The sequence below is a fragment of the Leptodactylus fuscus genome, chromosome 1 (genome assembly GCF_031893055.1).
Source record: "Leptodactylus fuscus isolate aLepFus1 chromosome 1, aLepFus1.hap2, whole genome shotgun sequence".
NCBI classification, from domain to species: domain Eukaryota; kingdom Metazoa; phylum Chordata; class Amphibia; order Anura; family Leptodactylidae; genus Leptodactylus; species Leptodactylus fuscus.
The window spans coordinates 89,831,265-89,846,899 of record NC_134265.1 but is presented as its reverse complement, the minus strand read 5'-3'; the positions used below and the strand labels follow the sequence as shown (position 1 = coordinate 89,846,899).

The following is a 15,635-nucleotide window of genomic DNA, read 5'->3' as shown; positions in this document are numbered from 1 at the left end:
AACTGGCTTGTTCCTATACATTTCCGTATATCACGAAACTGACCAGGAATGGACACGTAACAAGGTCCATGTGCCTTAACCATATATAGGCTTCTTTCTTTCCAGAATGCTCATTATTAATAATCATAGAACACCCTCTTCTATATCTGTAAGAATTTACGAGATAGTTTGCAATATAAAAGTTCATGGTCAGATACACAGGTACTACACAGCCGTACACTTGGCACAGTTTATCAGTACTCATATGGCTCTTCTCACTTGTACTTGCTAATATAATATAATCAGTAAATGGGTCACTGCCTCCTACAAGACTACCTCACGGGTCAGGGTGCATTCTTATTGTCATATGGCTAAGCTATACGATCAGATTTGAAAATAGGGTACACATGAATGCAGAGTAGATGAAGTCTCAATACAGTAAAAGGCTCAGACTATAGTCAAATGTACCTGAAAAATTGTATGTATACAGTCTCAGGCATATCATTTGCCTTCCTGAGATTTTATCAGTGTGCGACCTCAGCTGTATTATGGCTTATGAATACCAATGTACTCATCCTGTGCTTGTATGATAGAAAAATTACTTTCAAGAGACTAGCACAGTCAAGAATAATAAATAACTTCAGCGAGCATTCCCTGCCTTACCATAGATTTACTGACTCATTTTAAATCGTACAAATGCTGACATAATTATATTTATATCCTTGTGATATTCCAACATACATAAATGCCACATCAACTCCTTGACTCTTAGAAGGTGCATTTTTTTCTAATTGAACTGCTATTAATGAAGATGAATGTTATTTCTGAAGATTCAATTATATTTCATGCTATAAAGAACATGTATATTTTATACTGATATTTGTCATATGTTTTTAAGATTAACATTGACTACAGAGGTTACAGGGACAATGGGGGACTTACTAAGACTGCCAGTATTAATCCAAACTGCTGGAGTAAAATGTGAAAAATGGGCACAGGCCTCTTCATAAATTTACCCATGCACATGCAAGCCATAAACTGGCATAGATGCCAGATGGTCTGTTGGACCACACTAATTCCTCTTTGGTGTGAGGTTTGCACCAAAATTTACAGCTTTTCTATGCAAGAGATTTTAATAAATTACCTCTAATGTGTTAATACAGGCTGCAATTGACCCAGTCCTATACAATTAGGCAATTGGTACCAGTAATTTAAAGGGGTCGTTCTCTACCCCCAACTGTTCCTGAGAACAGGTTGAATGTAGGCGTACACCTGATGGACAGGATGCATCATGCCCCTGATAACTTCAATGGGAGCTCTGATTGAGATGAATGGGAATTTGGATGCATCCAGTCCAGCAAGGATATGTCCACATTTTTAGGATCGTTGGTGTCTCAGTGGTCAGATCCCCACTGTTCAGATATCTATCCTTTATCCTATGGACAGAAGATACAGATTCTTGGTGGCATTACTCACTGAAAGTAGACCTGATACCTCATCTTTTCTCTAGATTGTGCTGTTCTTCCCCAAAATTTCTGCACTTGGTTTTATCATTCTAGTTGTCGAAGTAGAATGTCACTGTCAATGCCTTCATTGTTTAGTCAGAGCTGACAGTGTTGGAATGTGTAAGGACAAATCCCTTTGACAAGTGGGTGGTAAAATGAAAAGTTGTTCTAGAATTATTGTTTTATGAAGAATATAAGTATTTACTAAAACAGAAACTATATTAGGTATCTACAGTATACAGCACACATCTATAATACAGCAATGTGCATGAGGCCTTGCCCTAATATTGCTCAGGTACCATATTTAGCTGAAAGCCACAATGACCCTGAGCTAAATGGAGAGAACAAACAAGAAGCTATGTTATTACACATTCCATGATTTCTCAATCTCACTATAAATTTTATTTTTGAACGTCTGCATTTACTCCAGATAAACCAATACATTTAAATTTTTACAACTGTAATATTCTACCTACAATCTCTATAATTCTGAAATATATTAAGCTCTCAAAATGTGAAAAAAACATCCTTATAAACATCATAAGAAATGTCCATTGTATTATAAGTAAATTGAAAAGGAAATGGCTCCTAGGCATTATAAGATAAACATTAGAGATGAGTGAACAGTGAAATGTTCGAAGTTCGAAGTTCGATTCGAGTAGCCGCTCAATACTCGACTGTTCGATCGAACATCGAACCCCATTATAGTCTATGGGGAATAAATACTTGCTTGCGGCTCGTTCACATCAGCGTTGTGAACTCCGTACTTGAGGTTTCCGTTTCCTGCCTAAAACAGAGGCAGGATACGGAAACCTGCAGGAGACTTTCTCACCCATTCATTTGAATGGGTGAGAGAGATGTCCGGCCGTGAGCGGCGGTGAGCGTTTTAGGCTCTCCGCCGCGAAACTGGTTTTTATAATCCGGACACAGAGTCGGACATGCAGTACTCTGTGTCCAGATAAAAAAATCCGGTTTCGCGGCGGAGAGCCTAAAACGCTCACCGCCGCTCACGGCCGGACCCGGTCTGTGGTTTCCGTCTTCTGGCATGCAGAAAACGGAAACCACAGAATGGACAGGAGAATGCTAGTGTGAACCTAGCATTAGGGGGAAACCACTATTCGACTCAGGAGGGTCACCAAGTCCACTATGACACCCCAGGAAATGATGCCAACACCCTGGAATGCAACTGGGACAGCAGGGGAAGCATTTCTGAGGGCATATAACATGCCCAAGTCACTGTATTCCGTCGGGATCCCTGTCAGCTTGCGATGTGCGGGAGCTGACACTTTTTCCCATAGGAATGCATTGAACAGCGTTGATTGGCTGAATGCCATACATAGTACAGCATTCGGCCAATCAACACTGGTTCTGCCGGAGGCTCATCTGTGAGGAGGCGGAGTCTAAATCGGACCAGAATGGAGACTGCTGTGGACCAATCTTATACTCCGCCTCCTCCGACAGAACTAGCGTTGACTGGCCGAATGCTGTACTCTGTGCTGACCGTGCGCTCAGCTTGGCTGCATCTCCGGTGTAGTCGAGCTGAGCGCACGGCCAGCAGTGCTACATCTCGGCATAGGAATGCATTGACCAGCATTGATTGGCCGAATGCCATACAGAGTACAGCATTCGGCCAATCAACCTTAGTTCTGCCTGAGGAGGCGGAGTCTAAGATCGGTCCACAGCAGTCTCCATTCTGGTCCGATCTTAGACTCCGCCTCCTCACAGATGAGCCTCCGGCAGAACCAGCGCTGATTGGCCGAATGCTGTACTCTGTATGGCATTCGGCCAATCCACGCTGGTCAATGCATTCCTATGGGAAAAAGTCAGCTCGCACATATCGCAAGCTGACTGGGATCCCGACCAGATAGAGCCCCAAAGAGCTGTGTGAGTAACATTCCCACCTAAATAAAAGTAATCCCTAGCTAACCCTGCCCGTATATCTATCCCTGTCTCACAGTCACATAGTTCACAGTCTCAAATGAACCGGGTATTAAATCCACTGTTCGTATAAATTGGAGGTCACCTGATTTAGCCAGCCAATTACTTTTTCCGTTTTTTTTTTTCGATGCCTCCGTTGTCGTAGTTCCTGTCCCACCTCCCCTGCGCAGTTATTGGTGAAAAAAAGTGCCAGGGAAGGTGGGAGGGGAATCGAATTTTTAGCGAGTTTGCCACCTAGTGTTCGACTGGAATCGAACATCTCGAACAGCCTGATATCCGATCGAACATGTACTCGATTGAACGCTGTTCGCTCATCTGTAATAAAAATGTATTTAATAAAAAAGTTTTTCTTTACAAAGAATAGGAAATACTTTCTAGTACATTTTTCGGCTTTTTACTTTTACTTTACTATAAATGGCAGATTTCAGAGCTATTTCATCCTGACCTCTTGCCATCATTGTTCAATGAGCTTCTTCACACAAACCACAGTACTGACAGAACAGCCACTGACAGAGGGAAAGTAATAGGCATTTCTCCAGTGTTTCTAACCGCTATCATACTAGATCTCCTATGAAATAGGTTTTTAATGGCTATTCTACAGCCTGTAGTTTTTTAAAGTCATGTTTTCCTTCGATTAAAACCTGCCGGTGGTAAAATTATATAATCTCGCAATAATGTTTTTATGATGCTACAGATTTGGTGAAAAATATATACAATCTACTAGTTCCAAAATGAGTAAAATCTAGTGTTAAAGAGGATACCTACAGGATAGGTTATGAATATCACAGGCAGAAGCATATGAGTTTGTATACAGTGTAGTGGTCTTTGTGGTACAGTGGTAGCTCAGCTCCATTCACTGCAGTAGTGCAGATTGACCGCTGCAGAGTATACAGGGTCTTCTGCTATTGGCTTTATACAATGTGACAATATCAACTGACTGGGTACCCGCAAGTACCTGATTACAACTTGGCATAACTCCAGGATCCACAAGAAGTCATCAAATACCACACCCCTCCAAGGAGAATGGCTTAGAAGCTTCCTTGCTTATTCCCAGTTATAAAAAAACATGACTTCCAGATACCATGGCCAGGCAGAGGAGTGTGAGCAGGAAAGGGGACTGATAAATCACTAGGCATGATATTAGTTGGGTTGGTCCCACGATAGAGTAAACACTATGACCCAGGATGAGGTTATGACTTCTTAATGGAAAATGAGATGTACTAGGAAGACTTTCTACACTAGATGTCCCTCATAATCCCAGGACACCCCTTGTGAAAGGGCAGCATATCAATGGCACAATCTAATCTGGTGGTTGGTGAAACCTTGGAATATTGCCACTTGCTTTGTCCTCACACTGAATCAGAATCATAGAAAGAGTGAGCTTTTGAGACCAGACAGAAATCTCCCAAGATATAAGGAGCAGAGGGTGAGTGGAGTCAGCAGCTAGGACAGCTGGGTGAAAGGAAGACAGCAGCTGATTCAAAAATCATTGTGGACTAGGAAAGGTTGACTGAAAGTAGGCACATTGCGGTGCAGTGTCGATTGTTGTTTTAATTTCCCCCTCTGCTGGCCCAGATGGAGGCTGGGATGCAGTATGACCAATTGGTACAGATGGGATACCCAAGAATGGATGAGACTTTAAGAGAAGGCATCTGAGGTTTACCAAGAAAAAAACTCACAAGATGCAGAGGAGCTTCTTGGGCAACCATAAAAAAGAAACTCTCTAATTATAGTTCCAGTATGTTTTTCAGTTTTATTTGGCAAGATACCTGGCATATGAACTGTATGATGTGTGCAGATAGATGCCAGTAACTAATGGAAGATTGGTTGGCTTGGCATTCCCTATGACCTCTCATGGTAAGTGCAGATGTCTTGGGAATTACTGGGTGGAACAGTCCATGGGTGGGCAAAGCTAAAATCCTGGTAGATTACCAAATGGGCTACTTAATATTCTTAGGTGGGATGGCATAATGTGTGTATATATGCAAAATACAATGACAGGGAAGGGTAACACTCCAGACAAGCACTGTAAGTTCTTGAGAGGTGTAGTTCCCCATATAAATGGGCAGAGAGAGGTACCAGATCAAGTCCTGGAATCGTTGTAAAACTTAGCCATATATACTTGCGTTATATTATTCCCTGTAACCATATGTTAAAACTTCAAGCTTCTTAAAGTTAAAGGTGTACTCCCATCTTAGTCTTTCATTCCTAAAATTGTAATAGTGTTCTGTTCTGTGCAGCATGTGATGGCCAGTAGAATGGAATCAGCTGAGTAGGCAATTCTATGCTGTTTCCGTAACTGCCATAAAAGTAAATAGGATTTATGGATACAGCATAGCTCACTGTTCCATGATGTTACCATAAGTCCTACTCACTTCTATAAGAGTTATGGAAGCAGTCTAAGACAAACCTCTCAGCTGTTTTCATACTCCAGGCTGGTTCTGGCCAGAGAATGGGGATTTTTGCAATCCCAGACGTGAAATGTTGAAAGAGTAATACTCCTTTAAATCTCTATAACTCTAGCAGTTCATGGCACTGGCATCCAGCTTCTCTTGGTCAAGGCCACCTTTGTGCTTCTATGCCTTCTACTCACTGCTGTTCAAATCCTTTTTCTACTTCAAGTTCTTGCTCTCATACTCTTTTCCTGGCTATTAAAGCATCAGTGTATATATAGACTTATTTGCCTCTGGTCATTACCCAGTGGTCTCTGGTTCTACAAAGCACCTTCGCCCACAGGAAGGTGCTTAAGCGATTTTGGCTCCTACCTTGCCAGTCGCTGTGAAGGTTTTCATGTTCCTGCAACTTATAACTACCCATACTCAACCTCAACCTGTTTCCTGACTTTATACCTGCACTGCCTGTCCTGACCTTTGTCTGGATTATTGAATACACACAAATTCTTCCAGCTGTCATCTCACTCATCAAGTTTTGACCATACTCCTTACTATTTCCTCAGTGTTCTCTCAACCAGCCTGGCTCAGCTATCACTAATACTGGAACTTCTCCTAGTGGAAGTAATCTGGTGGTTCCCTGCAGTGAAGTCAGTGCCAAGACCATGCTACAAAACCTCATTTCTCCCAAGTGCTTTCCAAAAACAGTAGATATGTTACATAAGCTATAACGCTACATGAGCTACATTTTCTTGTCCAGTAGGAAAGATAACTTATATAGCATATCCATTATTAGTCCTTTTAATGCCTGGATAAAATTAGTTTTTGGACTGGTAATCGAAAGTAGAGTAGACAAAGCTAATACAAATTTCCTTTCTTTTCATTCTTTCATCCCACTGGAAATGAACAAATATTCTGTGTATATATGATGATAAATGAGTTGAGACATGGAAAAAAGACTATAATCAAAGTTGGGAAAAGAGATTTTGAGGGTGGACTACTGCAGTGCTGAAAATGTCAAAAGAACAGCCTTTCACCAAAATATTACACAGATGAATGAACATTTTTGGTCTGAAAAGTGGAATTCCAGACAGCTGTAATCTCTATGCATGCTTTCCTGTGCACTTTATCATTTTCAAAAATATGTAATTTCAAAACCTTAAAAACAGATTATTGTCTTTTTCTCTTTTCATTACCGAAAAAAAAGAAAATTAGTAACAAGCCAATACACTGTCCCCACTGAAATCTAGTTGTGCCTGTGAGTAAGCAGACCAAGGATAAAGCTTGAATGCACAATATGCCATATTAGCACAATTTGTCAGAAATCCATCTTCTCTCGAGTCTATACAGACAGGTTAACATTTAGTTCCTGTCTAGATTAAAGAAACACAATTAGGCATATAAGGCAGATTAAAGGACTCTTCTTTTATTATACATGTAAAGAAGGATGACCCTTCAGTTGAAGGTGCCCACCATCAATGTATTTGGCTGTCCTCTTTGTTAAAGAGGGCAATTTACTGCTGACATGCATTAACTTGTATGGTAAGATCCCATGTTGGCAAGGCAAGGTTAAATGTTGGAGATTTCAGGAGTGAATATAACAGAAGGGAAACATCTAAGAGCTTCCTTTATATTTTATCTTCCTTTTCAAGCAACTCCTGACTTTTGCTCAAGAAACCACTGCAAAATCTGCAAAAAAAAAAAACAACAAAAAACAAGGGGGAAGCCTTAGCCTTAAAAAGTCTGTAACATACAGTATATTGTATAAGCAGTATAATGTGTCAGCAAAGTGACTAGATATTAGTAAAATCACCTTGATTCTTAGCCCTTACTCCCACTTTGTCACTGTTTTGTGGATGAGAAAACAGATCATTTCACATCTCTATATTTCCAAGTTTAGGCCATATGTCAGTGCTTCGTATTCATGGGTAATCCATTTTCACAATCACTAAAACGACAACTATTTAAGGCCATGGAAAAAAAACATAGCGTTTTACAGTCCCAGCAAAGTGGATGGGATTCTAGCAAATCCCAGAACCACTTTGCGGTTGTGGTTTTGGAAATTTCAGTATGTCAGATACAGAAATACAGAAATACAGAAATGTTGAAGGTTTTCTAATAGGTATAATTGAAACAGAAAGTCCGTAAACCTCTGTGGACTTTCTATGAAAAGCGCTTTGGGAAAAACCGTCATGTGTTGCCGCCACGGTTTTTCCTGCAGCAGTTTTTTTTTTCCTATTTGACTCTACTTTAGGCCTTAGCCTAAAAGTAACTTTTCAATGCATTTTCAAGGTATTAAATCTGTAAGGAAACAAACCACACATGGATTTTAACAGACATGTTTAATCTGAAAATGGACCAAAGCAGTTTTTGTCTTTGTTTTGTTCATAAGCCATTAGTCCATGGAAAAATTACATATAAAGAACTCCAGCAAATGATTCATCTATGATGCTGTCCTTATGTTTATTCACAAGGGTAAGGGTAATCCTAGCAGGATGTACAGTCCTATGAAAAAGTTTGGGCACCCCTATTAATCTTAATCATTTTTAGTTCTAAATATTTTGGTATTTGCAACAGCCATTTCAGTTTGATATATCTAATAACTGATGGACACAGTAATATTTCAGGATTGAAATGAGGTTTATTGTACTAACAGAAAATGTGCAATATGCATTAAACCAAAATTTGACCGGTGCAAAAGTATGGGCACCTCAACAGAAAAGTGACATTAATATTTAGTAGATCCTCCTTTTGCAAAGATAACAGCCTCTAGTCGCTTCCTGTAGCTTTTAATCAGTTCCTGGATCCTGGATGGAAAGCGCCAGTGTTTCCGCAGGTATAATCGACACTGCCATTTTCCTCTGTTGATTTTTTTTTACAATGTGTGGATGGGATTAGCCAGAATCCATCCACAGTGCTTGTACTATAAAATGGAGCGTTTTGCAACGTGAGGCTTCAAACTTAATGTGTTTAGATAATGATAAAAATAATATTACCAGTTACTAAATTTCAGAAAGTGCTTGTATTAGTATGCATGACTTTTTAGTGAACTAATTTTTCATACACAAAGCGACGGAGTCACATATCCTTTTAGGTTTCCACCCAGCTGCTTGTGTGGTCTGCCATTGTATGTCAATCTGTTCACCTTCCAGATCAATGATATCAGATTGCGAGTACTTCCGACACAGCACGGCTTTCTGCCTATGATGTCACCTTGTCCCTTGCTAGGTTTAATTACCTGGAAATTATAGAACTGATGCTCTGTTTTTGCACTTGAACTACAGAATATTTTAGCAGGGTCTGTGATGCAGAAACTGAACAGACTTTTTGCCCTTGATATCCTGAAATGTAAAAATTGTCTCTTCCACTTCTCTTATGAGCAGTAAAATTCTATGATTTATTGTTTTTCTCAGTATTAAGTATGGGTTTAATGGGTACACCCGTTGTTTATTCTCCATTGTAAACAATGGGGTGAGTCATACAGTACATGTCTTTGAGATTTGTCTTCATGAATTTATGTATTACATTGATGAAAACTGTTTGATCTAGGTTATATTTGCTCAGGGCATCCACTTTTAAAGGATGTTTGTTGTACAGTACCGACAGACGATTTTTACTTCTCTGATTGTTGTAACATGTGACTTACTGCGCATCTTAAATGCCATATTCTTTGTAAATATATTCTCTGTATATGAAGAATTACATCTTATTAATATTTTCTATAGTTCTGTAATCGGATTTGACATAAGGTGGCAATATGCAGCTGCCCATTTTTAGTTTCTAGTAGGCACAGGAGACATTGAACAGAACTGTTGCCCACAGGTACTATACTTATGGCAGATGGGTTTAATGGGAAGAAATGTGTGGTGTGAATATTAAATCTGAGCCTGATAAAAAGTCTATGTACTCCAACTGGGACTTGAGCTTTGGCAGAACAGAGTCTCATTCTTACTACAGCATCGGACAAAAGCCGACCATACCTTTGATAAGACCAATGACCACAAAGGTGGATGTAAAACATGCACATAAAAATCCTAATCTTGTATCAAATAAAACTAAAATAATATTCCTCATTAATGATGCATAAATCATATGAAAATCAGGCTTTGGTTTAAGTGTGTATATGTCATATTGTGTTTCATTTTTTGGCAGTTTACTTGTAGTTGGCACACGGAATAGCATTGATATTTATGTTACACTCTTGTTTTTTATCGGTTCTATGTATAGATGGTTTGTGTTATGTTATGTTTTGAAGAAACAAACTATCTGAAAAGATGCAACTAGTATAATTGTACCATAAAAAATGTGAACCCTATATTTATTAAGGTTGCATGCTATGGCTGCCATCCAAGCCTTAAGATGTTTCATAGAAAGGGGGCATGTTATACAGGTCATACATGGTATACAAACATTTTTAACATTTGAGACAGAGAAGTGGAAATAGTTTATAACAAGTATTTTAGAAACCCTTTATCAATCCTTCCTGTTGAGGAAAACAGCTTGGTAACAAAGACTAAATACAGTACATAAATGTAAGTACATATGCCCCAATGTATGTAGCATGGTGTATTAAGTTAAGATAGAGAAGAAGGGGTCAGATAAGGAAGTTTAACAACTAGGACCCCCAATGGTCATGAGACCAGAGATCCATGACACCCTGGCTTCAATGGAGCCATAGTACTCTTACATGACCACCATTTTTTTACTGTCTATGAGACTGACACTGTACTTAGCTGTCTTTGTCAGTTCCACAGACTGGTATATATTCACAGTAGTGCTCCATTTACTCAGGTGACTCAAGAACCCTGTAGTCATTATTGTGGAGGTCCAAGTAATCATGGTCTTGGGGATAAGTAACCCCTCTGTGACTACACTGGCAAAGCCATTGCATAGGAATGACCAATTTATGGTAAATATGGCTATAAATTGTTCCTTACATAGCTATAAGAACCCTGACAATACAAGTACTTGAGTTATATTAAATAGTAGTTTTTTTTTTTTTATAATGTGCTGCATGGGTCTTTTTAGCAGACCGTCGTTAACATGTTGTGTTTTTATTTTCCAGCAAAGTACATTGGATGCTACATGGATGACACGCGACAGAGAGCGCTCCGTGGAGTGTCCTTTTTTGACTACAAAAAGATGACAGTGTTTCGTTGCCAGGACAACTGTGCTGAACGGTAGGGTGGTGATTGCTGAATGAATAGAGCTTTATTAGTTTGTGCACATCAACAAATTCTTTTCTCCTGCCAAAACCTGATCCTTAGTTTATGATTTAATTCCTTGTGTTGAACTGTAAGATTTATTCAGCATTTATACCAAGCAAAATCCTCCATAAGACTTAATCAAATAGTACAGAACACGGTGTATACAGTATCTTAAAATGTTAAAGAAGAAGTAATAAAAATGTTTCTAGAAATAAGAGGTGCATTTCTGACAGGATACTGGCAATCGGCAGCAGTACTTGGCAGTTTAATAGACATGTTTTTTTTCCCCCTGAGAACATGAATATATAGCTGGCCCTGGAAAATACTCGTCCTTTTTATATGGATAGTTCAGCTGTGTCTCAGTCTCATGGGGAATTTCTTGGGGCAATTTGTAGTTATAGGACACATAGCAATTGGCTATTCTCAGTCCCATAAGATTTTAGATCTGTCATAGTTTTAATGAACCCTTAACTATTGTTGAAATCCAATTATCCTAATTCCCTCTAGTACTGTATATATAGTGCTTGTGAGCTGGTGTTGCAAGAGATTTGTTGTGTGCCTGATTGAATTTGCTGAATACTCTATTTTATTTGTTCATGTGTACTTGTGTCATATCGTATGCTTCTTGTATCAAAGGGGTTGGTGGAGACTATCACAGGAACCCCAACCCTCTTTAATATTTAAAGCATTACCCCATACTGCTCATAGATTTGTGTTTGTAAACAGTGAATGAAGGTGGCCGTCTGGTCCATAAGAGTCAAGATTTCTGCAGTTGCATAGCTTACTAATGCGACCCTTTTCCAGCCATGTTCTCCATACAAAAAATACCTATGTGCTCAACTAGTGATAATAGGAGCAATAGCCAAAGAGGCGTCCTACACCAGACAGATAGAATGTAGGGAGAGGAAAAGGAACTCCTCCGCCCAGGTTCATCAAACTTGGAGGAGTGCCTTACCTTGTAATGTCTAGTTGAATAAGGAGATGTTTTTGTATATATTTTTATCTGAAAAACAGATTGCACTTCTTGCTTACCTGCTGATCCTAGAGATAAAGTTTAAGATAAGGAGAAATATAGTTGGAGGTACACATTTGCAACTTCTTTGTCCAGCAGTAAAAGTATTTAAATGGAGTCTATCACCTCCACCAAGCATATTCTACTTTCACCACCATATTGTAGAGCACTATATAGTGATACACAAATCTATACCATGAATGTCACTTTTGTAGATTCATAAACAACTGAGGTAGTTTGTGCACTGTGGGTGGGGCATCAGATCCCCAGAGCACTATCTTTGCCATCTCATGCCTGCACTACTCCTTACACTTGAATAGCAAGAGTAGTACTCCAAGGGTAGAGATTCTACTCCTAGTGCTTCAACTGCATCATTGGAACTTCAAAGTGGTTTTTCTCCAAATCTACAAAAATGACATATATAACAAATTTATGTTGCTTTTCACTGTAATTTGCTCTGTGTTGGCCATTGAATATGCCTGAGGGTGGTTGGACACCCTTTAAAGGGGCAATAATATCTGCAATAATTGCAAATTTCCACTACACAGTGGACAGAGCTGTTATCAGGCTACATACACTCACCGGCCACTTTATTAGGTACACCTGTCCAACTGCTCGTTAACACTTAATTTCTAATCAGCCAATCACATGGCGGCAACTCAGTGCATTTAGGCATGTAGACATGGTCAAGACAATCTCCTGCAGTTCAAACCGAGCATCAGTATGGGGAAGAAAGGTGATTTGAGTGCCTTTGAACGTGGCATGGTTGTTGGTGCCAGAAGGGCTGGTCTGAGTATTTCAGAAACTGCTGATCTACTGGGATTTTCACGCACAACCATCTCTAGGGTTTACAGAGAATGGTCCGAAAAAGAAAAAACATCCAGTGAGCGGCAGTTCTGTGGGCGGAAATGCGTTGTTGATGCCAGAGGTCAGAGGAGAATGGCCAGACTGGTTCGAGCTGATAGAAAGGCAACAGTGACTCAAATAGCCACCCGTTACAACCAAGGTAGCCAAAAGAGCATCTCTGAACGCACAGTACGTCGACCTTTGAGGCAGATGGGCTACAGCAGCAGAAGACCACACCGGGTGCCACTCCTTTCAGCTAAGAACAGGAAACTGAGGCTACAATTTGCACAAGCTCATCGAAATTGGACAATTGAAGACTGGAAAAACGTTGCCTGGTCTGATGAGTCTCGATTTCTGCTGAGACATTCGGATGGTAGGGTCAGAATTTGGCGTCAACAACATGAAAGCATGGATCCATCCTGCCTTGTATCAACGGTTCAGGCTGGTGGTGGTGGTGTCATGGTGTGGGGAATATTTTCTTGGCACTCTTTGGGCCCCTTGGTACCAATTGAGAATCGTTGCAACGCCAAAGCCTACCTGAGTATTGTTGCTGACCATGTCCATCCCTTTATGACCACAATGTACCCAACATCTGATGGCTACTTTCAGCAGGATAATGCAATGCCATGTCATAAAGCTGGAATCATCTCAGACTGGTTTCTTGAACATGACAATGAGTTCACTGTACTCCAATGGCCTCCACAGTCACCAGATCTCAATCCAATAGAGCATCTTTGGGATGTGGTGGAACGGGAGATTCGCATCATGGATGTGCAGCCGACAAATCTGCGGCAACTGTGTGATGCCATCATGTCAATATGGATCAAAATCTCTGAGGAATGCTTCCAGCACCTTGTTGTATCTATGCCACGAAGAATTGAGGCAGTTCTGAAGGCAAAAGGGGGTCCAACCCGTTACTAGCATGGTGTGCCTAATAAAGTGGCCGGTGAGTGTATAATAGCTGATCAGTAGCACTGATGGGTGTCAGACACAGTCCAGTCTGATATTGATGACTAATCCTAATGATAGGTCATGAAAAAGTTTTGCCTGAATACCCCTTTAATACATGTTCAGATATATGCACCAAAATGTCTTCTATCCGCACATGTGCTAAACCCTTTCAGTGCCAGCGCAGAAGACAGTGCAGGCCAGTACAGAAGAGGATGCAGCCAGGGAAGCAGCCACATGGGATACTCACTGAATCACTGCCATTTTGTCCGCTATGCATGTAGTATCCACCATTGTCCACCGTTAAACATGAAAATCTAAGGACATTATGGGTTTTAAACTATACTACAAGTGTAAGAAATGAAAGAGTTAATGTGCCAGTACTAACCAGTATAGAGCATGTAAGAGATTGGTCCAACATCTGTAAATAGATTTTGACATGATAGAACAGCGTGCTGGCTTTTACAAACTAATGTTCTTACATAAAGAATGATAGCTGTTGTTAGTTCTTTTCCCATGTCTAAAATAAAATTTGAAATGGAAAATGTCACTCAATATTTCACAAGTTCTGAGAGAAATATAAATCTGTGCAGTGATCTGTAATATTTAGGACGTTCATTGGTACATACAGGAAGAGTTAATACTTTTGAAACCAAAGTTCTATAAAATAATTGACAATATTACTAATTTCTAATGTTAGGAATGAGGATTACTATATTTGAACCCATTTTCAATCTTAGGATAGTAGGATTTCAATTGTTCAATTTTCAGTTCCAAATTTCTCAAAAAATGTAAAAACTCCTTTCACAGGCCTATTGTTAGACTCATAGCTCAACCCATTGTTATTTTTTTGACATGAAAGCTATGTCTTGCTACTCTGTGTTCAGGAAAATTTCATACCAAGGTGTTCACTACTGTCAAGAATATGTGCAACAGAGCCGGCAGTCTGAAAAACAGGAACCTCTTAGGCCCTGAGTTGGCAGATCCCTCAAACAGTACAGGTGAAAGGACGATGCCAATATTACAAATGCCTAAGTCCTACGTTGAATCATAAAAGAGAACATATGTTAGACAGAGAAGCAAATGGTGTAGGAGGGATTATGACTGCAAAGCATAAAATATAAGAGTATGGGCCAAGTTGGTCCACATGAATCATAAAACTAACACAAAGAGAAATGAAAGAGAAAAACTACCGCTATATAAAACTATGTTATGCCGTCCCTTCTGGTGAGCATGTGATTGAAGCAAATATCATCATGCAGCACTATAAGCATATATAGTAAAGTATTAGAGATGAGCGAATAGTACTCGATCAAGTAGGTATTCGATCAAATACTACAGTATTCAAAATACTTGTACTCGATCAAGTACTACTAGCTGTTTGAAGTTAAGATTCGATGCAGAACCAGCGTTGATTGGCAGAATGCTATACATTGCCAATCAACGCTGGTTCTTCTCTTACCTTTAGAAGTCTTCTCCGTGCGCAGCGTCCCCGCGTCCTCTTCCGGCTCTGAATTCACTCTGCCAGGCATCGGGCCTGGGCAGAGCCGACTGCGCATGTCCGCTTGAAGTGCGGGCATGCGCAGTCGGCTCTACCCAGGCCCGATGCCTAGCAGAATGAATTCAAGGCCAGAAGAGGACGCGGGGACGCTGCACAGGGAGAAGAATCCAGCCCGACCCTCACTCATGGACTTGGTAAGTAGAATTTGATCGAATGTTGCGTACCCCTGAAACGAGCTGAATTTCCCCCCATAGACTATACTGGGGTTCGAAACCCATTCGAACAGTCGAACAGTGTGCGGCTATTCAA

At 40.1% G+C, this 15,635-nt stretch overlaps 1 protein-coding gene across 1 annotated transcript in view; it reads left to right on the top strand.

The window, feature by feature from the left end:
* WSCD2 (WSC domain containing 2) overlaps nt 1-15,635 on the top strand; it is a 263,422-nt gene that overhangs the window by 149,687 nt on the left and 98,100 nt on the right. The window contains exon 3 of the mRNA XM_075273551.1: nt 10,878-10,992. Within this exon, the coding sequence (XP_075129652.1) occupies nt 10,878-10,992 (115 nt within the window). The remainder of the gene's footprint in view (nt 1-10,877; nt 10,993-15,635) is intronic.